This window comes from Geospiza fortis, unplaced genomic scaffold, assembly GCF_000277835.1.
Source record: "Geospiza fortis unplaced genomic scaffold, GeoFor_1.0 scaffold450, whole genome shotgun sequence".
NCBI classification, from domain to species: domain Eukaryota; kingdom Metazoa; phylum Chordata; class Aves; order Passeriformes; family Thraupidae; genus Geospiza; species Geospiza fortis.
In genome coordinates, this window is record NW_005054416.1 from 793,481 (window position 1) to 808,882 (window position 15,402).

Here is a 15,402-nt window from a genome sequence, read left to right on the forward strand (position 1 = left end):
ACACTAACTTGACTTAGCTATTCCCTGGTACAACCTATCACTTATTTCCTGCTGGCAATGGATGTGGAAGATAGTTGTAAAACATAAGGGAGTAAACTATTTTACGTTTCTAAAGAGTTATGCCTCTGCTCCCAGTTTGCTTTCAGCTAAGAAACCCCTGCTGCCTCACTCTCTTGCTCCACGTGACACCTTGCCAATGTCAAGACTAATTAATAAATTGCTTTACCTGCTTTACAGTGTCAGTCTTTTTATTTTTGCAACACTATGATTTTCTTACATCACATTCAACTTGTGATTCAGCAAACTTTTAGACATCCAGCGTCTCCAGGCTGTTTTCAGAGTCCTATAAACACAAGTGTAACAGTGTAAAGCTACCTCTTTAAACTGTGGTTTGCATTTGGAAAGTCCCCAGTCCATATATGAAAGAGCATGAACATTTAATGGGGCACAGGCACATCTCCTGCAGCAGCATGTAACAGGGTTATTAGATGGTGCTCTGTAACACAGGGCCTGAAGAGAATGCTTGGGGTCAGTGAGATCATGTCTCCATTAGGAATGATGAAATGAAAATTGAGTTGTGTTTGGGCTGTGGTTTGGAACTCCATTGGTAAAAATCAATGAGATATTTAGAAAAAGTTCTAGCTCCAATTTCTGTTCCCTCCCTTATTGTGCTGTACTCACCTGCTTCTGCAAAGCCATGGCAAAGTCAGATACTGTAACCAGACTTAGCTCTCACTTGAAGGCTGTAAGAGGATTCACAAAGTAGAAGCAGAAACTAATTATTAGTTATTCTGTAGCTCTCATGGACTACAGACTGTGGCTGTAAAATACTGAGAACATTAAACAAAATCTTTCCATTGAAAACACTTACCTTGAACAGCTAAGTATTTCCTACCATGAAAACTAATAAATAGCTGGGTTTCTGACATTTTAAAATTGCATGCTACTTGTCCTGCCAGATCTTAACACTTTGTACCGTGGCAAAGTTCCTTTAGTCAAACTCCTGATGTTTAGTAGGATTTTTAGCTGTAAAAGTGAGATAAACACCTTTGCAACACCAAACAATATGAGATCCTTCACAAGGTCTTCCAGATTAGAAGAGGGAGAACAGAATCTTAGAATGATGAAGCAAGACTGAAATAACTTTGGTTTTTGTGTGTTTCCTCCTTTTTATAGTTCAGCTGCTCCAAAACTGCGTGGAAGATCACTTATCTGGACTGTAACAGTACAAAAGGTCTTTAACCTTTTGGTGTGTCTTCTTCATAATCAGTGTGGTAAAAAAAAGCAGACCTATACTGAATGATTAATTAGTCTTTGACCTAAATACTTATTGTAACCTATATGAAAAACTCCTGACCTTTTATGTCAGCATGTTTTAAAACGCTGATGAGGATAGCTAAATCTGAAAACTTTTGATAAGGCAGAACACATGTAACTGTTCTCTACAATAATTTCAAAAGGAACCTTGAAACCTTAACAACAGTAGAGGAAACAAAAAAATTGTTCACATAGAAAATAGAAATATCAGGGTCTTTCCATGGAAACAGTAATTCTTTTCCAGTTTTTTGATGTCCCAGAGACCATCAGAGATTCAGAACTTGAGGATTGATTCCTACCCTGTCAGGCAAGTCCACTCCCCACCAGACCCAGGCTTCCCAGACCTCCCAAGTCCATGAAGCAAATGAAGACTCCTGACCTTTCACCCAGAATCCTTGGGTTACAATTTCCCTTGTTGCTCCCATGTTTAGCCTCCTCTGTGACACATGGCCTCCCTCTGAAGCAGGAGTTAAACTCTTCCCAGGATATTTCAGCTTCCTCTCTCAGCTGGTTTCTAGGGCATGGCAGGGATGATCCTGCTTCCAAAACACTTTCTCCACTGACCCAGGAGTTCGTTCTCCTCTTCTACACCATTTTCCTGAAGAACTAGAAGACTAAGAGCAAGATCCTCGGAACATGTAACAGTGTAGACAAGGCAGGACTTGTTTCATGAGGACACGGCCATCGATATGCAGACAGAGCACCCCAAATCTTTAAGGTAAAAACACCGAGGACTTTGAAACCATAATTTTATTTCAAAACTCAAGTATGTGATACTATACAGTACAATACCAGCACACTTGTGCAAAATCTTACAATATTACAAATTTAAATATGATACACAAAAATAGTGCCCTTTTGAAATTCCTTTTGCTAGAAACATTTGTGCTGTGCAGGAGAAACCATAAATGTGTCTTGTTAAAGCAGAAAAATAAATATTGCACCTCAAGAAAACTATTTCAGTGTTAATAGCATAAATAATAGGTCTCTTTCTTGTTATCTGATGTGATCTTTGAACACAGAAGAGGTTGTTTGGCTTTTCTTTTTTCCAGACAAAGCAAACTAATATCCAACAGATAAAATTATAGTTAGAATAGTTTTTGAGCTTAATCTAGTTTCCTATTAAACAAAAGGTGTTTTAATTAAATAACTGAAAAATGTAAGCATAGCTATTTAGTGTGCTGTTAGTCATTGTGGTTTGTTATTTTTAGTGGACAGTTTGCTCAAAGTCGTTTTAAAAAGAACTTTTTTTAAGTAAATTTTATCTTCATTTTTACACCCTCATTAAAATATCTTGTCTCTTTCAGTTCATTTGTGGCTAAATTATACTTACCACAGACATGCAAGTAGTTCAGCTCAAATCAGTACAACTACTTATGGGAATTGTCCCTTTGCACTAATTGCACAAAAAGCCAGTGTGCTGAATTTTAAGAGAGGATGGAGACCTCATTCACCCACTGACCAAAAAGACCTTTTCACTTGCTTAACACTAAGCAATTAGAGAATCCTGTTGAGATCAATAACTTTCCATGTGTATTTAAAATAAGTTGTTGGACTCACAACAGTGCAGATGTAAATAAAAACAAATTACTTCAATTACAGGCACTGTTAATTATTTTTCTTCAGGACAGCCCAACATTTCCACAATCACATAAATATACGCCATAATTTTTGGCTTAGAAAAATCTGAATATTTAGGAGTATTTACTTTCAATTTTATTGACTTATTAAATTACCAATGTTATTTGTAAAGAATATTAAGTTAAAGAAGTTGATTTTAGTAAAGTATTCAAGAAACAATTGACAAATTTCTTCAAATACTGAAAGTACATGAAAGGTCACAGTAGTTCTTCACAGACAGAAATTCTAACTGAACCAGATTCCAAGTAATTTGCAAGAAACTTTCTCCTTATTCTTTACCAATTGCAATTTTAGAACAAATCACACTTCCCCATTATCCTTTTTGAACTTCCTTAAGCACACTATTCCTCAATATATATACTTTAAAATAAAAAAACCCTTCTAATTGCTTATAGACTCCCTTCTCCACCCCCAAAAAATGTGGTAGTGGTCTGCTTTTTTTTTTTAATTTTTCCTTTCCCATTTAAATATCTTCTAAGAAACATATGGCCAACAAAAATTCACCAGCAGGATATTTGTTATTAGTGCCAGGTATGTGAACTAAATTTCTGACTGAGTTAGAAACCTATTTTGACAGTTAGCTTAAAGTTCAGTGTTTCCACCAAAAGAAGACAGGACAATATTGACTGTATCAGAACTGAAATTACAGTACTTCATAACACTCTTATCCTTCTGATGGAAAACAGACCCATTTCTCAACCAGAAAATGCCAGGAGGATGTGGGACAGGAGTGCAATCGAGGGTCACACTGGATTTGCCATTGTGGCCATAGCTACGGAAAGACAAACATGGTTCACCTTCCCTCAGAAGTGGTGCTCAGCAGGTACAAATGGCACACCTCCACTGACACACATTTTGGTCTCAACCCTAGGTGCTGGGTTTTGTACAGGTAATGCCTTCACTATTTTCAAATAGCTTGTCCAAAAAATTCAGGCTTTCATATTCTTGTGTAAGAACTCACAACTCCCAAATAGGCAGAACTGGCAAAAAATCTGGGCAAAAGATGAGTTTGACTTTGGAAGTGTATCAGATCAGTTTTGGTCTTGCCATCAGATTCTGAAAATGAACTACTGAAGACACACAGGGATCTCTCCTAAGGCCTCATTGCTACCATGGCCTGATTCATGCAGGCACTGGTTGGGTTCTGGCTGCTCTCAGGGCTCTGCTCCTGCTGCAGATCTCCAAGAATGCCTATTCCAGTGTTAGCAGGAGGGCAGAGTCCACTTGGTGTGATCACCTCCATACAGAGGTTTGAAGACATTTGTTTTCTTTTTCAATCAAGAATTGAAGATTGCTTCCCATGTCCAAGACTGCTGTGTTTTGGGCTTGGGTAGCACATGGATCCTTCCAGGCAGTTACCACTTTTGGCTGTAACCAGTACTGACTGAGTGGCATACATTCATTTTTGGAAACTTTTATATAGCAGAAGTTTCCAGACTTATTGGATGATATCAGCAGTGCCACCTAGACCCCATTTTAGGTTCTGTTGAGTACCTCATTTTAAAAAAAGTGGTGGTCCCATTCTTAAAACATATCATAAAAAACATTTATGCACGTACTTAGCATTCCATTTAAATAATCATATAGATAATTCCTCTTATAAAATGACTTTAGCAGCAAGGCATTTGGTCTTAGAATATAATTATATTCTTCCATGGAAGTGCTTCTATTTCTACTGAATAGTAACGAATAAGGAAATTAATTAGCCTCTTAAAACCCAAAGGACTTAAATGCAATTAGTACTTCAACAATCAACAGTAAATTCAGGAAATGCAAAGTAAAGCATTAACTGCAAATGGGGGTTTTATGATGGTCTTCAAAATGTCAATGTCCTGTGCAAATCATTCTTTTAAATGTCTTGCAGGTTGCTGATTACTGCCACAACCTTACCATGATTCAACACTACTTTATTTCTATGAGTCCTTTACAATAAGAGGACAGACAGGATTATGGATCAGATTGGTATCTTAGCAAGGAATGCTCACCATGGATCCCAAACCTGGTGGTGTAGAGTAACTCACTTGCCTAAGGGATCAGTGGAACAGCCACAGGGATGACTAAGCACTACCTTTAAACACGGTGCTCTAATACACAAACTCGCTCAGGGACCACAAGGGCGTGGCTGTCCCTCTGTTATTCCGTGCGTTGCTGCTGTCGGAATCCTGAGTTCCACCAGGAATACTGCTGGGCCGCAGAGCAGCTGGCCTTCCCTTCAGGTGCCTCTGACTTTTCATCACAGGAGTTGTAGGAATGGTAGATTCCCAACACCACAGCAAAAATGACTATTGCAGCCACCACAAGCCACACCACATTCCAGTGTTTGCACAGTTTGGGGTACAGGATATATAAATAATTAACGATGACTTCAAGTCTGCTGTAAAATGAAAAGAAAACATATATTAATCAAATACAACTTTATTATCTTAAGCTTTTCAGTTTGGAAGGTGTCATAGGTGGTGCATCATCTTTTTTCCCTATACAAACACCTTGTCAAAGAAGAATCAAACTGTAAAGTTCTTTTATGAAGAGCTGTACACTCAGATATTCCAACTCCAGCTATTCCATATGAGTAATATTTGTGAGACAGCTGGAGACTGTAAACTTGACTCCTATTTCTCCCACCTGTCAGCTGGCAAATCTCAGAGCTTGGTATCATGCAAAATTCTGTGCTGTTCATACCTTGATCAACTAAATTAAATGTTGGAATATGTGGTAAACATTTCATTCCAAGAGCGTCATGACTAATGAGGTGGTTGGTCTCTGAAGGCAGCTGAAATCTCAAATCAACAGTTGTTAATAGCTATAATGGTCATGGAATGGAAATGAATTCTTCTGGATTAGGTAAGGATCCCTGCCTTAACCTGGGATTGGACATATTACTGGCTTTGGCCAGCATTCCATGCCTCTGTCATGTACAGACAGAGAGCACCGGGTGCAGATGGATGCAGTGTCACTCCAGTGACAGGAATGACACCGGGCACCAGTTCATGCTCCTGAATTACAGCCTTTATAAGGCAGTACATATTCAGAGAGAGATACATTTTGTCATCTAAGGAACTTTTATGGACCATTCTTTTACCTCAAATCAGAACCAAACTCCAGCAAGATGAAGCATCTTGATGTCAACATACAGCTTTAACTGAAATATCAAAATCAAAAGTTTTGTGTTTTGCAACTATCTTGTGTTAAAATATTACTTTCTGTGGAAATACTGTTATTTCAATATGCTTCCCCAGGAGGAAAACATGGCAAAAGGACAGGATAAAACACTTGCTTGGGTACCACAAGTAGAAAAAAGTGGCCTCTCTTGTGTGGACATATTATATTACTGTCTCACCTGCTTTTCAGATTTTTTATCTCATCTTCATTTTCACTTTCTTCATGTTCCTCATGACTTTCTTTGGGTGTCTCTTCATCTTCTTCCTTCAGTTCCTGAAGTTCTTTAGCCTTCTTCAAGGCTTCCTGATATCTTTATCAGATAAAACATTTCTTTCTTAGCATTGGATGTATAAGCATGATCTTATTTAATGAAAAATCAGCTTTATATTTTGGTACATGTAATAAAACACAACTAGAAGGGTTGCAGCACCTGAATAAGAGTAAAAATTAGCTGAAGACCATGAGTAAGGCACACAGACAGCCACCCTTCCTGAAGAGAGGATTATCTTAGAGCTGATACCAAATTTATCACTTTGAACAAAAAAAGAGGTTGCTCTCCACAGAGAACAATTTCTGTCTATTGTAAAGGAGCCAATAAACATTTCTCTATAGCTCTTCATCACTTTGAATATCCTCTAGATACTTCTTTTTTCCTGGAGAATAAATGCAATTCAGTGCTAAAGTCAGATGGCATCCTGGATTCTGCAGGAGAGGATCAAAATTTGTCTCACTCTTCACATAATGCAAAATTATTTGCTTGACATTCAGAAACAGATCCCAAAGTTTTAAATTGCCCCAAAACATGCTCTGTGAAATATTTTGTGAGACCAACAACATAACTACCGTATTTAAAATTAAATTTTAAAAACACATGTCCTCATCTGGTAGCACATATTTACAGATCTAGTTCACAACAAGTATTCCCACCCCTTGTTATATGCTTCCTCTTCTATCTTGGCTTTAGTTTCAGGACTGATCTCTTCCAACCCGCCCTGTGTCAGCACAGAAGTTGAGGTTTCACAGTCAGGTTCTCCATTTGACTTCCCACTGCCAAGACAAAAGAAGCAGACAGATAGAAAATAACATCAGGGAAACGTGTTGTATTTGGAGTATGCTGCAATTTTGTGAGTCATGATTTGTCTTTTTTAATGTATATCAGAGAAATGAAATGTCTTTCAAAAGAAAAAAATGGAACACCAAGAAAAATACTCGTTTCAGGATGTTGTGATTTAAGAACAGTAATTATGATGTTTCTAAGGTAAGAAAACTATCGTTTTTATTCTTCTTTAAGAAAGAAAAAAGCCTTTCTTACCTGGCTGATCCACGACATTTATTTGCTATTCATGAAAACATATCCCTCAACTTTCTAAAACTCATCTTAGAAATTGTAACCTGCCACATAAGATGAACTTAACAGAAGTCAAATACTAATTCAACAAAACATTGGTTTTATTTGCCTTTTAAGTATTCTCCTGTGCTGACTTTCTAGAAATTTCCTCAAGTAAAAGTTTGGGCATTCAGCCTGAAGATAAGCTGGTTTATATTGCTGTCTTCCTGCAGTGCTCTCCTGTAATTTATTTTTATCTGGGACAGAGAGTTTAAGTGATTGAGACATAGCAGATCTATCAAAGTGAAGGTTTAATAAGCTCAACAATGGATCCCATTTCACCTTCTGGAACCTCATCCTTTTCACAGGCCTTGCTTTCCTAGCACTAAAATAGTTCCTAGCACTAAAAAACCTGATCAACACCATCTCTGGGCAATGGATTTTCTCTCAAGTCATATTAACAATAAACATTATTTTCACTTGGACTTCAAACAAGCCATGAGTATAAGCTTGAAGTGCTTAAACACACAAAACTGTGCTGGTCTGGGTAATTCTACACTACTAGACCAGCTGGCCCATGCACACACACACTTAGGCTCAAACTTGAATTTCAAGTTCTGCCTGTTACTTGGTAACATGATTTGTTTTCCTAGGTGTGAAATATTGATAAGGTTTTTTGGTTGTTGTATTTTCTCACAGAATTTCTGCGCAGTTTCAAAAGATGGTCTAGATCTTGCAGAGTTCTTTTGAATAGTAGCAGCCAGTGCTGTAGTTTCCCATTTTTGTTTTCTCAGTTGTTGCATACTTACATTCTTAGTGAAGCACAAGGTAAAACAAGGACATATGATAAATTTTGTCCTGCCTCAGCACTAACCTAAAATACATGAAATTCAATATTTTGCAGTCATGTACACATTGAAAGCTTTTAATTTGCATGTTTAAAGCATTCTAAAGAGTAGTAGGAATATCACAGTATTTCAAAATATGATTCTTTAAATTATCATATAGTATTATCATTTAATAGTTACTGAGATGACCTAGACAAAACTCACTTTTCTAGAAGTGCTGGCAGAGCAGGAGTAGATGTTAGGTTGCTCCTTCCATTACTGGGTGATTCAGACTGTAAGTAAAACACAGCAATAAATGTTATATTCATTAATTAGTTAACATTCGTGACTAAATAATTAAATACCAATTAAAATTCATTAATTAATTTCAAATGAGTGTTCAATAAAATAACAAAGGCAGTGTGCTGCTTAGGTTTCCTTCCCATATTCATAAGCAAAGTATCTTTAATGTGATGCTTCCACATTGCTCCAATTAACCAGAGTAAACAATGGACTGGGACATTAAAAATTTTTTCTGACATTTCCTTCTACCCTGTTTATTTTTCCCCAGAAAATGTTCTCCTTCATATATTGATCACTGAAAAGTAAAATTATTCTCTTGCTCCTCTCCTATTATCCTAAGAACATGCACTTATTTGCTGAGTTTTCAATGGGAAATTTTAAACAAAAATTATTCATAATAAACCATGGCAAACAAACACACCTGGTTCCTGAAGCAATTGACTCTGAGTACATAATAAATAAACTGAACAGATGTTTTTCTTACAAGTAAAATAGACAAATAGATTTAGTTTCTCAGCAAAACCCTCATTTAAATAACCCTATATTTTAACAGAAAACGCCATAACTGTAATGATATTGTCCCATCTTAGCTCATCTCTGAACAGTGAGTATGTCTTGCAGTTTGTCTCCAAAGCATTTGTACGGATTTATTATATTCAGATTAGAGGTTCGTTTAATTTATTAAAGTTTAACAAAAAACCAAAATCAACATAGAGGCTGATGTTGAATCCAGATCATCACAGAACCTCTGAATTGCTACCACATACATTTCTGTACATTAATTACATGGCAATGGAGAACAGCAGTCCAGCTATGTTCTGTGGTTTCTGGTTGAAATTCCTCTTCTACAGTGTACAGCTATTTTCATTATTTCTTTCCTGTGTGTTACTTCAGATTAAAAGGCAAATTGCCTCACCAAACAGTGCCTGTGAATCAGCAGCCTGCCCTATTCAGCTCTTCCCAAAGGGATCATTCATGCAGGTAGATTGCAATGTCCCCTTACACAATAGCAATTACCTCTGTCTATCCCCTTCAGGATGGAGTCAAAACAAGCTAAAAGCTTTCATTCTACAGTAACTATGGCTTGCCCCTATGCAAAAACAGTTTCGACAAAAACTGGTAACTTTAAAATGTGGGTTTTACTTACCAGGGATGGCATTGAAGGTATAGGTGAAGCTGTTGGTGACTGACCAGGAATGTTCAAGGAGTTAAATTTAGGAACAACTGCAACACTGACTCTCCTTCGAGGCATATTCTAGGAGAAACAACAATTATTTTTTTACCATACAACAAGACAGAATGAAGAACAATTCTGTGGGTTAATCTGTGGGGCAAAGATGTAGGTCAGTGTCTCCTTTGGGAAAAGGAGAGTTGGGAGCATAAGTAAAATAAAAGGTCATGGTTTTTCCCAGAAATTCATCTTGTACTGCCTGGTATGGCAAGTGCTTAATGTGAAATGAGGTGTGACACACAGATGCTGCTCCTTTCCCTCCATACTGAAAGCCCAGTGTAAATCACACGACAGAAATGTTCTGAGTTTATATTGTCAGCTCTTATCATAGGCCTTTATCTTTGATGAAAGCAGATGCATAATGGTACTGGGGAAAGTGCCAGTGTCACAATGACTGGAAATAAGGAAGTCACACATGAAACTCTTATCTTGCTATGTCCCTATTATGATATACTGTACCCACTGTGATCTATTAATTACATGTAAACATAATAATTATATGTTAGATACATGCAACACTGCTTATATTTCCCAAAGACCATAAAAACTCTTTCTTATGACAAACACCTGCTAATTGTAACAATATATTCTAGCTCAAGTACAGATTATGTAAATTTTTGCTGTCATTTGGTAAGTAGCCAAATGCTTCATCTTGTAGCATCTATGTAACATCTATGCTTGCAGCTAAGTAAAAACATCAAAACACTTATAGCATCTAACAGCTTTGTTTTAGTGCATATCCAAGCACTTCTAATATTCTGTTCTTTAGACAACTTTACAGGAAGGAGTGAACACAGCTTTAGTGAATATTTAAGAGTCACTCCATGATTCTGATTCTAGACAAAACCAACCATACCTATTAATTAATGACAGTTTTATTTAATGTACTCCTGAAAAACTACTCTGGGAAGTCTGCAGCCACAGTAGGCAGCCAATTCTAGTGTTTGGATTCTTCTTCTCCTTGTCTTTATTATTTGGACTCATGCCTGTTAAATTTAGTCTTTTTTTTGAGACCTCTGCTTCAATCTATGGGGTTCTCATTCTGAAATCCCATTTTGCCCTCTGCGTGCTCTGTGCTGTAATTCTTTATACCCAACACTCAGAGGTGGCAGGAATAAACCCAACCTAAAGAACTAACTACAATCTAATCAAATAAAAATATGAAAATAAACAGTAGGCTGAGTATAATGCACCTGGTCACCAAATTTCATAATGATCATAACTGGGACTCATGCCTCCCAAATCACTGGTTGTTTTAGCAAGCTTTGTGATAGAGTTGATCTCCAGCACTTGGAAATTTTGCAGAAATAAACCACTAGAGTTTCACATCAGGCACTGCCATTATTGCACAAAGCCATACTAAGTCATGTATCCAAAATTGCAAAGCACATGCAATAAATTGCATAAACGATATTGAGAATTTACCAGCACTGTTTGACCACAGCCTAAAGAACTGAGTATAGACAAAGAACTGAGTATATAGAAGAAGAAATTTTACTACATAAAATGTTAGTTTTCTTTATATTGCAGAAATACCTTTCCAACAGTGAGAGACATGGATCTAGATGAACGAGGAACCCCATCTTCTGCACAGGAACAAAGATAAAGAACACTCTTAGACTAGGTGAGTATCTCTAAACAATATGAATAGAGCCTTTGCTTATATTTCAAACTCAGGTACAGTATATTTACACAGGGTCTGTAAGTGACCATGTATTTATTGTCATACAGCTGTCTTCTCAATTACACCTGCACAAGAAATTTGAAATAATTGCAAATAACCAAATCAGTACTATTTTCACTGAATCAGGCAAAAATCCCACTATTGGCCTCCATATACAAGTTATTGCAAAGGAAAATCCTCATATTTCAGTTTCCAGCAAAGGAAAGAAGAGGCTGTAAAAAAAAAAAAAAAGAGTTTTTAATAATGAAATTTTGCCTTCATCTGGACCTAAAAGGTAGTTGCATTAAAATTGTGCAGAGTACATGGATTTGCAAGAGGCCATGAGAAAATATGACTGGATCTCATCAGAATTTGGTAAGTGATAGTGATTTCAAATTACTATACTATAGCATTAAGTATGGCTCATATGAAACATCTTATTTCTGTAACTTTTGAAAATCTACTCCTGTAGATCAGAACTTCATGGACAGGTTTCACAATACTTTAAATCATTAATAGCACCAACAACTCTCTGAATTAGACAAATCCTTAAATTTTTATTTTTCTTTACCAGATGCACCATAGGTTCTGCTAGAATTCTGATTGGCAAGTTTCTTGAACTCCATTAGTTCAGCATGATCCTTTTCATATGTCCTTTTCAGATTTTCCACATACTGCATCATTACTTCTGTTGCCTTTGACATACGCTTCTCCTAAGGAAGAAAAGAAGGAAATATCCAGGTAACCTCTACACATCTCCAACAAATCATTTGCCTCTATATGTATGCTCCATGTCAGGGCTAAATCTGGAACTGATGTTCTTAAGAAAATATTGGTGCCTCTGTGACTGAAAATTCCTAAGACAGAAGAAAATGCCAATTCATATGCATTTCACAGAATAAAATAGTTGATGTTGTCATATATTCATAGGCACACAGGCAGGGTATATCTGATTACTTATGTGGTATAACATATTTGTTTTCAAACCCTCAAAGGTGTTAGTCACTGGCATCAGTCTGGTTACTTTAGAGGGCAGAGGGAACATTGTTAAATCTGGGAGAGTATTGATGTGTTCTTATTTATACTCACTCTGTTCTAATACTCTTTGTAACTGACTGAGCTATTGCCAAAGGCAAGTGACTGAATTAGATGAGCTTTCTGACCCAGATAAGTTATCTTTTTTTTCTTAATATTTTTATTATGTGCTGCACTGATGTGAAATTAGTTTCTTGTGATGCAGCTGTAATTCTGAATAAAATATATGCTCCTGTTGCTCATTAAGCTATTTAACATCTGTACAATCTTCTTCCGTTGGAGTTCTATTTCCAGGCTGCAGGGGTGTGTTACCTGACACTACAACAGATGTTTTAATCTGTCAAATGGCAACTAAAACTCAGAGGGTGAACACAACCTCTAGCCCAGGCTGGCAAAGAGAGCACCTGTGGATCCAGGATAGAGTTAAACACAGGGATGTCCTCACCTGGCGAACGGCTCCAACCATTTCGGCGCGGCTGGAGAGCCTGGCAGCCAAACGCCGCAGCACCACAATGTCCTCCAGGAGCTTCTGGTAGGCTTCCCTGTGCTCATAGTGGTGCCACAGGTGAGCTGAAGACTGAAGCAAAAATACAGCAGCTCTATCAGCATGGTTTTATTTCAAATGGAGTGGCCAGAGCCTCAAAATGGGGTAGAAATGCCCAGGCAGAGCTCCTCATGGAGAGATTAGCCCCAGAGAGGTGCCAGCACTGCCACCGCACCCAGCTTAGAGCGCTGCTGCTGCCCTGGTTCTTCACTGCAAGAACACAGTTTGAGCTGTGTTAGAGAGGGCTCAGCACATTTGTGATACTTCCCTTCTGAAATCTATAGTGAAACATACCCCACTACCTCTGAGCTCTACAAATGTCAAGGTCATTTCATCTAGCACTTAAAAATGATTGCTGGGGGACAAAGGACATTTTAATTTTCTAGGCACAAGTATTAAAAAGGCCGCTTGTGTTCTTTCAGTTCCATGATACTTCCCTTATTTGGAAAATAAGTCTCAAGAATATAACAGTCTCAAGAAAAATAACAGTCTCAAGAATTGTAATGCTACCTTGATAATAAATTGCAACCAAAATTTGACTGCAAGAACAAAAAAAGAAATAAGGGAATATGTTTAGGAAAAATCATGCACAGAACTTCGCAGTTTCCTTTTCTTTCTTGACTACTGTAATCTCCTTATTTTCTACCAAACATTGGAAATTCATGTAGATCAGCTTTTTCTTGAAATTAGGTTTCTGAATAACACATCAATTATCACAAAACTGATTAAAAAATCAGAAAGACTGGTAAAACTGTCACTGAGCCATAAAACATGTGCCAGTCCTACAGAAATGAAGATAGCCTCTCAATGGGATTGGAAAAAGTCTAGGTCTAGTATGATACACATTTTACAGAAGCCATCACTGCTTTTAATTGCTTCTTAGTTTATCCCATTGTCCAGAACAAAAGCTGTCACAGGGAAAGCAGTTTCCACTTTGTTATAAATCGTGTAAAAAAGCTTGTAAAAGCCAGACTGTAGCGTGTGAACTGCTTAAAGGAAGAAAATCCTAATCACATTTGTCCCATGCTGGCAACATGAACCTTGGTGCCTAATTAGAGATTCTTGACAGAAATACATGGCAAATCTAACAGACTTATTTCAGTCTGAAAACCCTGAGATTTAATAGGCTGTTTCTGCTTGCTCTTTACACAAGGAACAGAGGGAAGAGCAGCAAAATACTCTCAAATTTATATTTTTTTTGTTCAGAAACAAGAATTTGAAAATGGAGATGTGGAATTCCAGATGTGAAGAACACAATCTTTCTTTAATTATTTTCTTATTTGAGGATATTCTTGATAAAGTACATGGGAGAAACGTGTTCTCCTCACTATCTCATAAGAATGGCAGCACCTCCCTGCAATAATGCATGCTGGGTCTAAGGCTATTTCGTTTATCAGCCTGGTGTGTAGCTATCCCTCCCTTTATGCACTAAGACACACACAGCGCTTCAGTTGACACATTGTAGCAATTTTTTGTCGTTCCAGTTAGGAAACCTAGAGAGTGTTGGCAGGAAGGACTCAAAACTACTGCTCTAAAAGAATACCAGGGACAGCTGGAATGAAAGTGTACTCAGGCCCAAAACCTGAGCCTGAGATTGTACCTATTCCTTAAGTATTCCTTGCTGTTTCCTTTCACACAGGATAACTTCTAGTATCTGCAGTTAAGAGGCCTTTCAAGTTACAGATCTCAGAATTGAGGTTTCAAATCATTTTGGTGTCTTTCATATCTGGACACTTCAAATTTACTGCTAAAGGTCTTGCTCAAGAGAGCATGGATCAGTGCTCTATCTGCAGTTCTGAATGCTCTTAGCTACGTCACAGGCTTATGTCAAGAACTGAACAGCAAATTCCTAGTATTTGTTCCTGAAATCTGCTAGACCAGGGAAGCATCCCCTAGGCATTTCCAGCAATGCTGGCCCACTCTGGCAGAATATGCCCTCTCTCAGAGTAGAAGGCAGCTCGTGGCAAGAAGTGTGAGCAGCAGAAAATGAAGTTTTGGGGCTGAATTGACAAGTCAAACACATTTGTGATGTTTGTGCACTTTCAGGTACACTACAGCCCAGGAAAAGAATTCCCACAATTTCCTTACCGTAATGGCTGCTTTAAAGTTTTCCAGTTCCTTCTCAGCATTCTCTTCAGTAAGATTTCTCTCTCTCTCTGCCTGCTGAATTCTAGATTCCAATGTATAACTATCATTTCTAAAGGCCAAGGAGAGTTGTACGAACACATTCTGTTTGGATTAAAAAAGGCATTTTCCAATGAGTCTCACAGTAATATAATTTTCAATAACAATTTATGAATAAGGTATATGTTTAACTAACTTTGCTGTTTAAATAAGTATTGCAACAGAAAATTG

At 37.4% G+C, this 15,402-nt stretch overlaps 1 protein-coding gene across 1 annotated transcript in view; it reads right to left on the reverse strand.

Annotated features, from left to right (window-relative positions):
* Positions 1 to 2,147: 2,147 nt before the first annotated feature.
* The window catches only part of MRVI1 (murine retrovirus integration site 1 homolog), a 60,555-nt gene continuing 47,300 nt past the window's right edge, over positions 2,148 to 15,402 (reverse strand). Inside the window, exons 15-23 of the mRNA XM_031061574.1 lie at positions 15,136 to 15,276; positions 12,949 to 13,080; positions 12,040 to 12,181; positions 11,342 to 11,391; positions 9,722 to 9,829; positions 8,497 to 8,564; positions 7,045 to 7,164; positions 6,296 to 6,427; positions 2,148 to 5,332 (exon numbers count right to left, since the gene is read on the reverse strand). Coding sequence (XP_030917434.1) covers positions 5,092 to 5,332; positions 6,296 to 6,427; positions 7,045 to 7,164; positions 8,497 to 8,564; positions 9,722 to 9,829; positions 11,342 to 11,391; positions 12,040 to 12,181; positions 12,949 to 13,080; positions 15,136 to 15,276 — 1,134 coding nt within the window. The 3' untranslated portion in view covers positions 2,148 to 5,091. The remainder of the gene's footprint in view (positions 5,333 to 6,295; positions 6,428 to 7,044; positions 7,165 to 8,496; positions 8,565 to 9,721; positions 9,830 to 11,341; positions 11,392 to 12,039; positions 12,182 to 12,948; positions 13,081 to 15,135; positions 15,277 to 15,402) is intronic.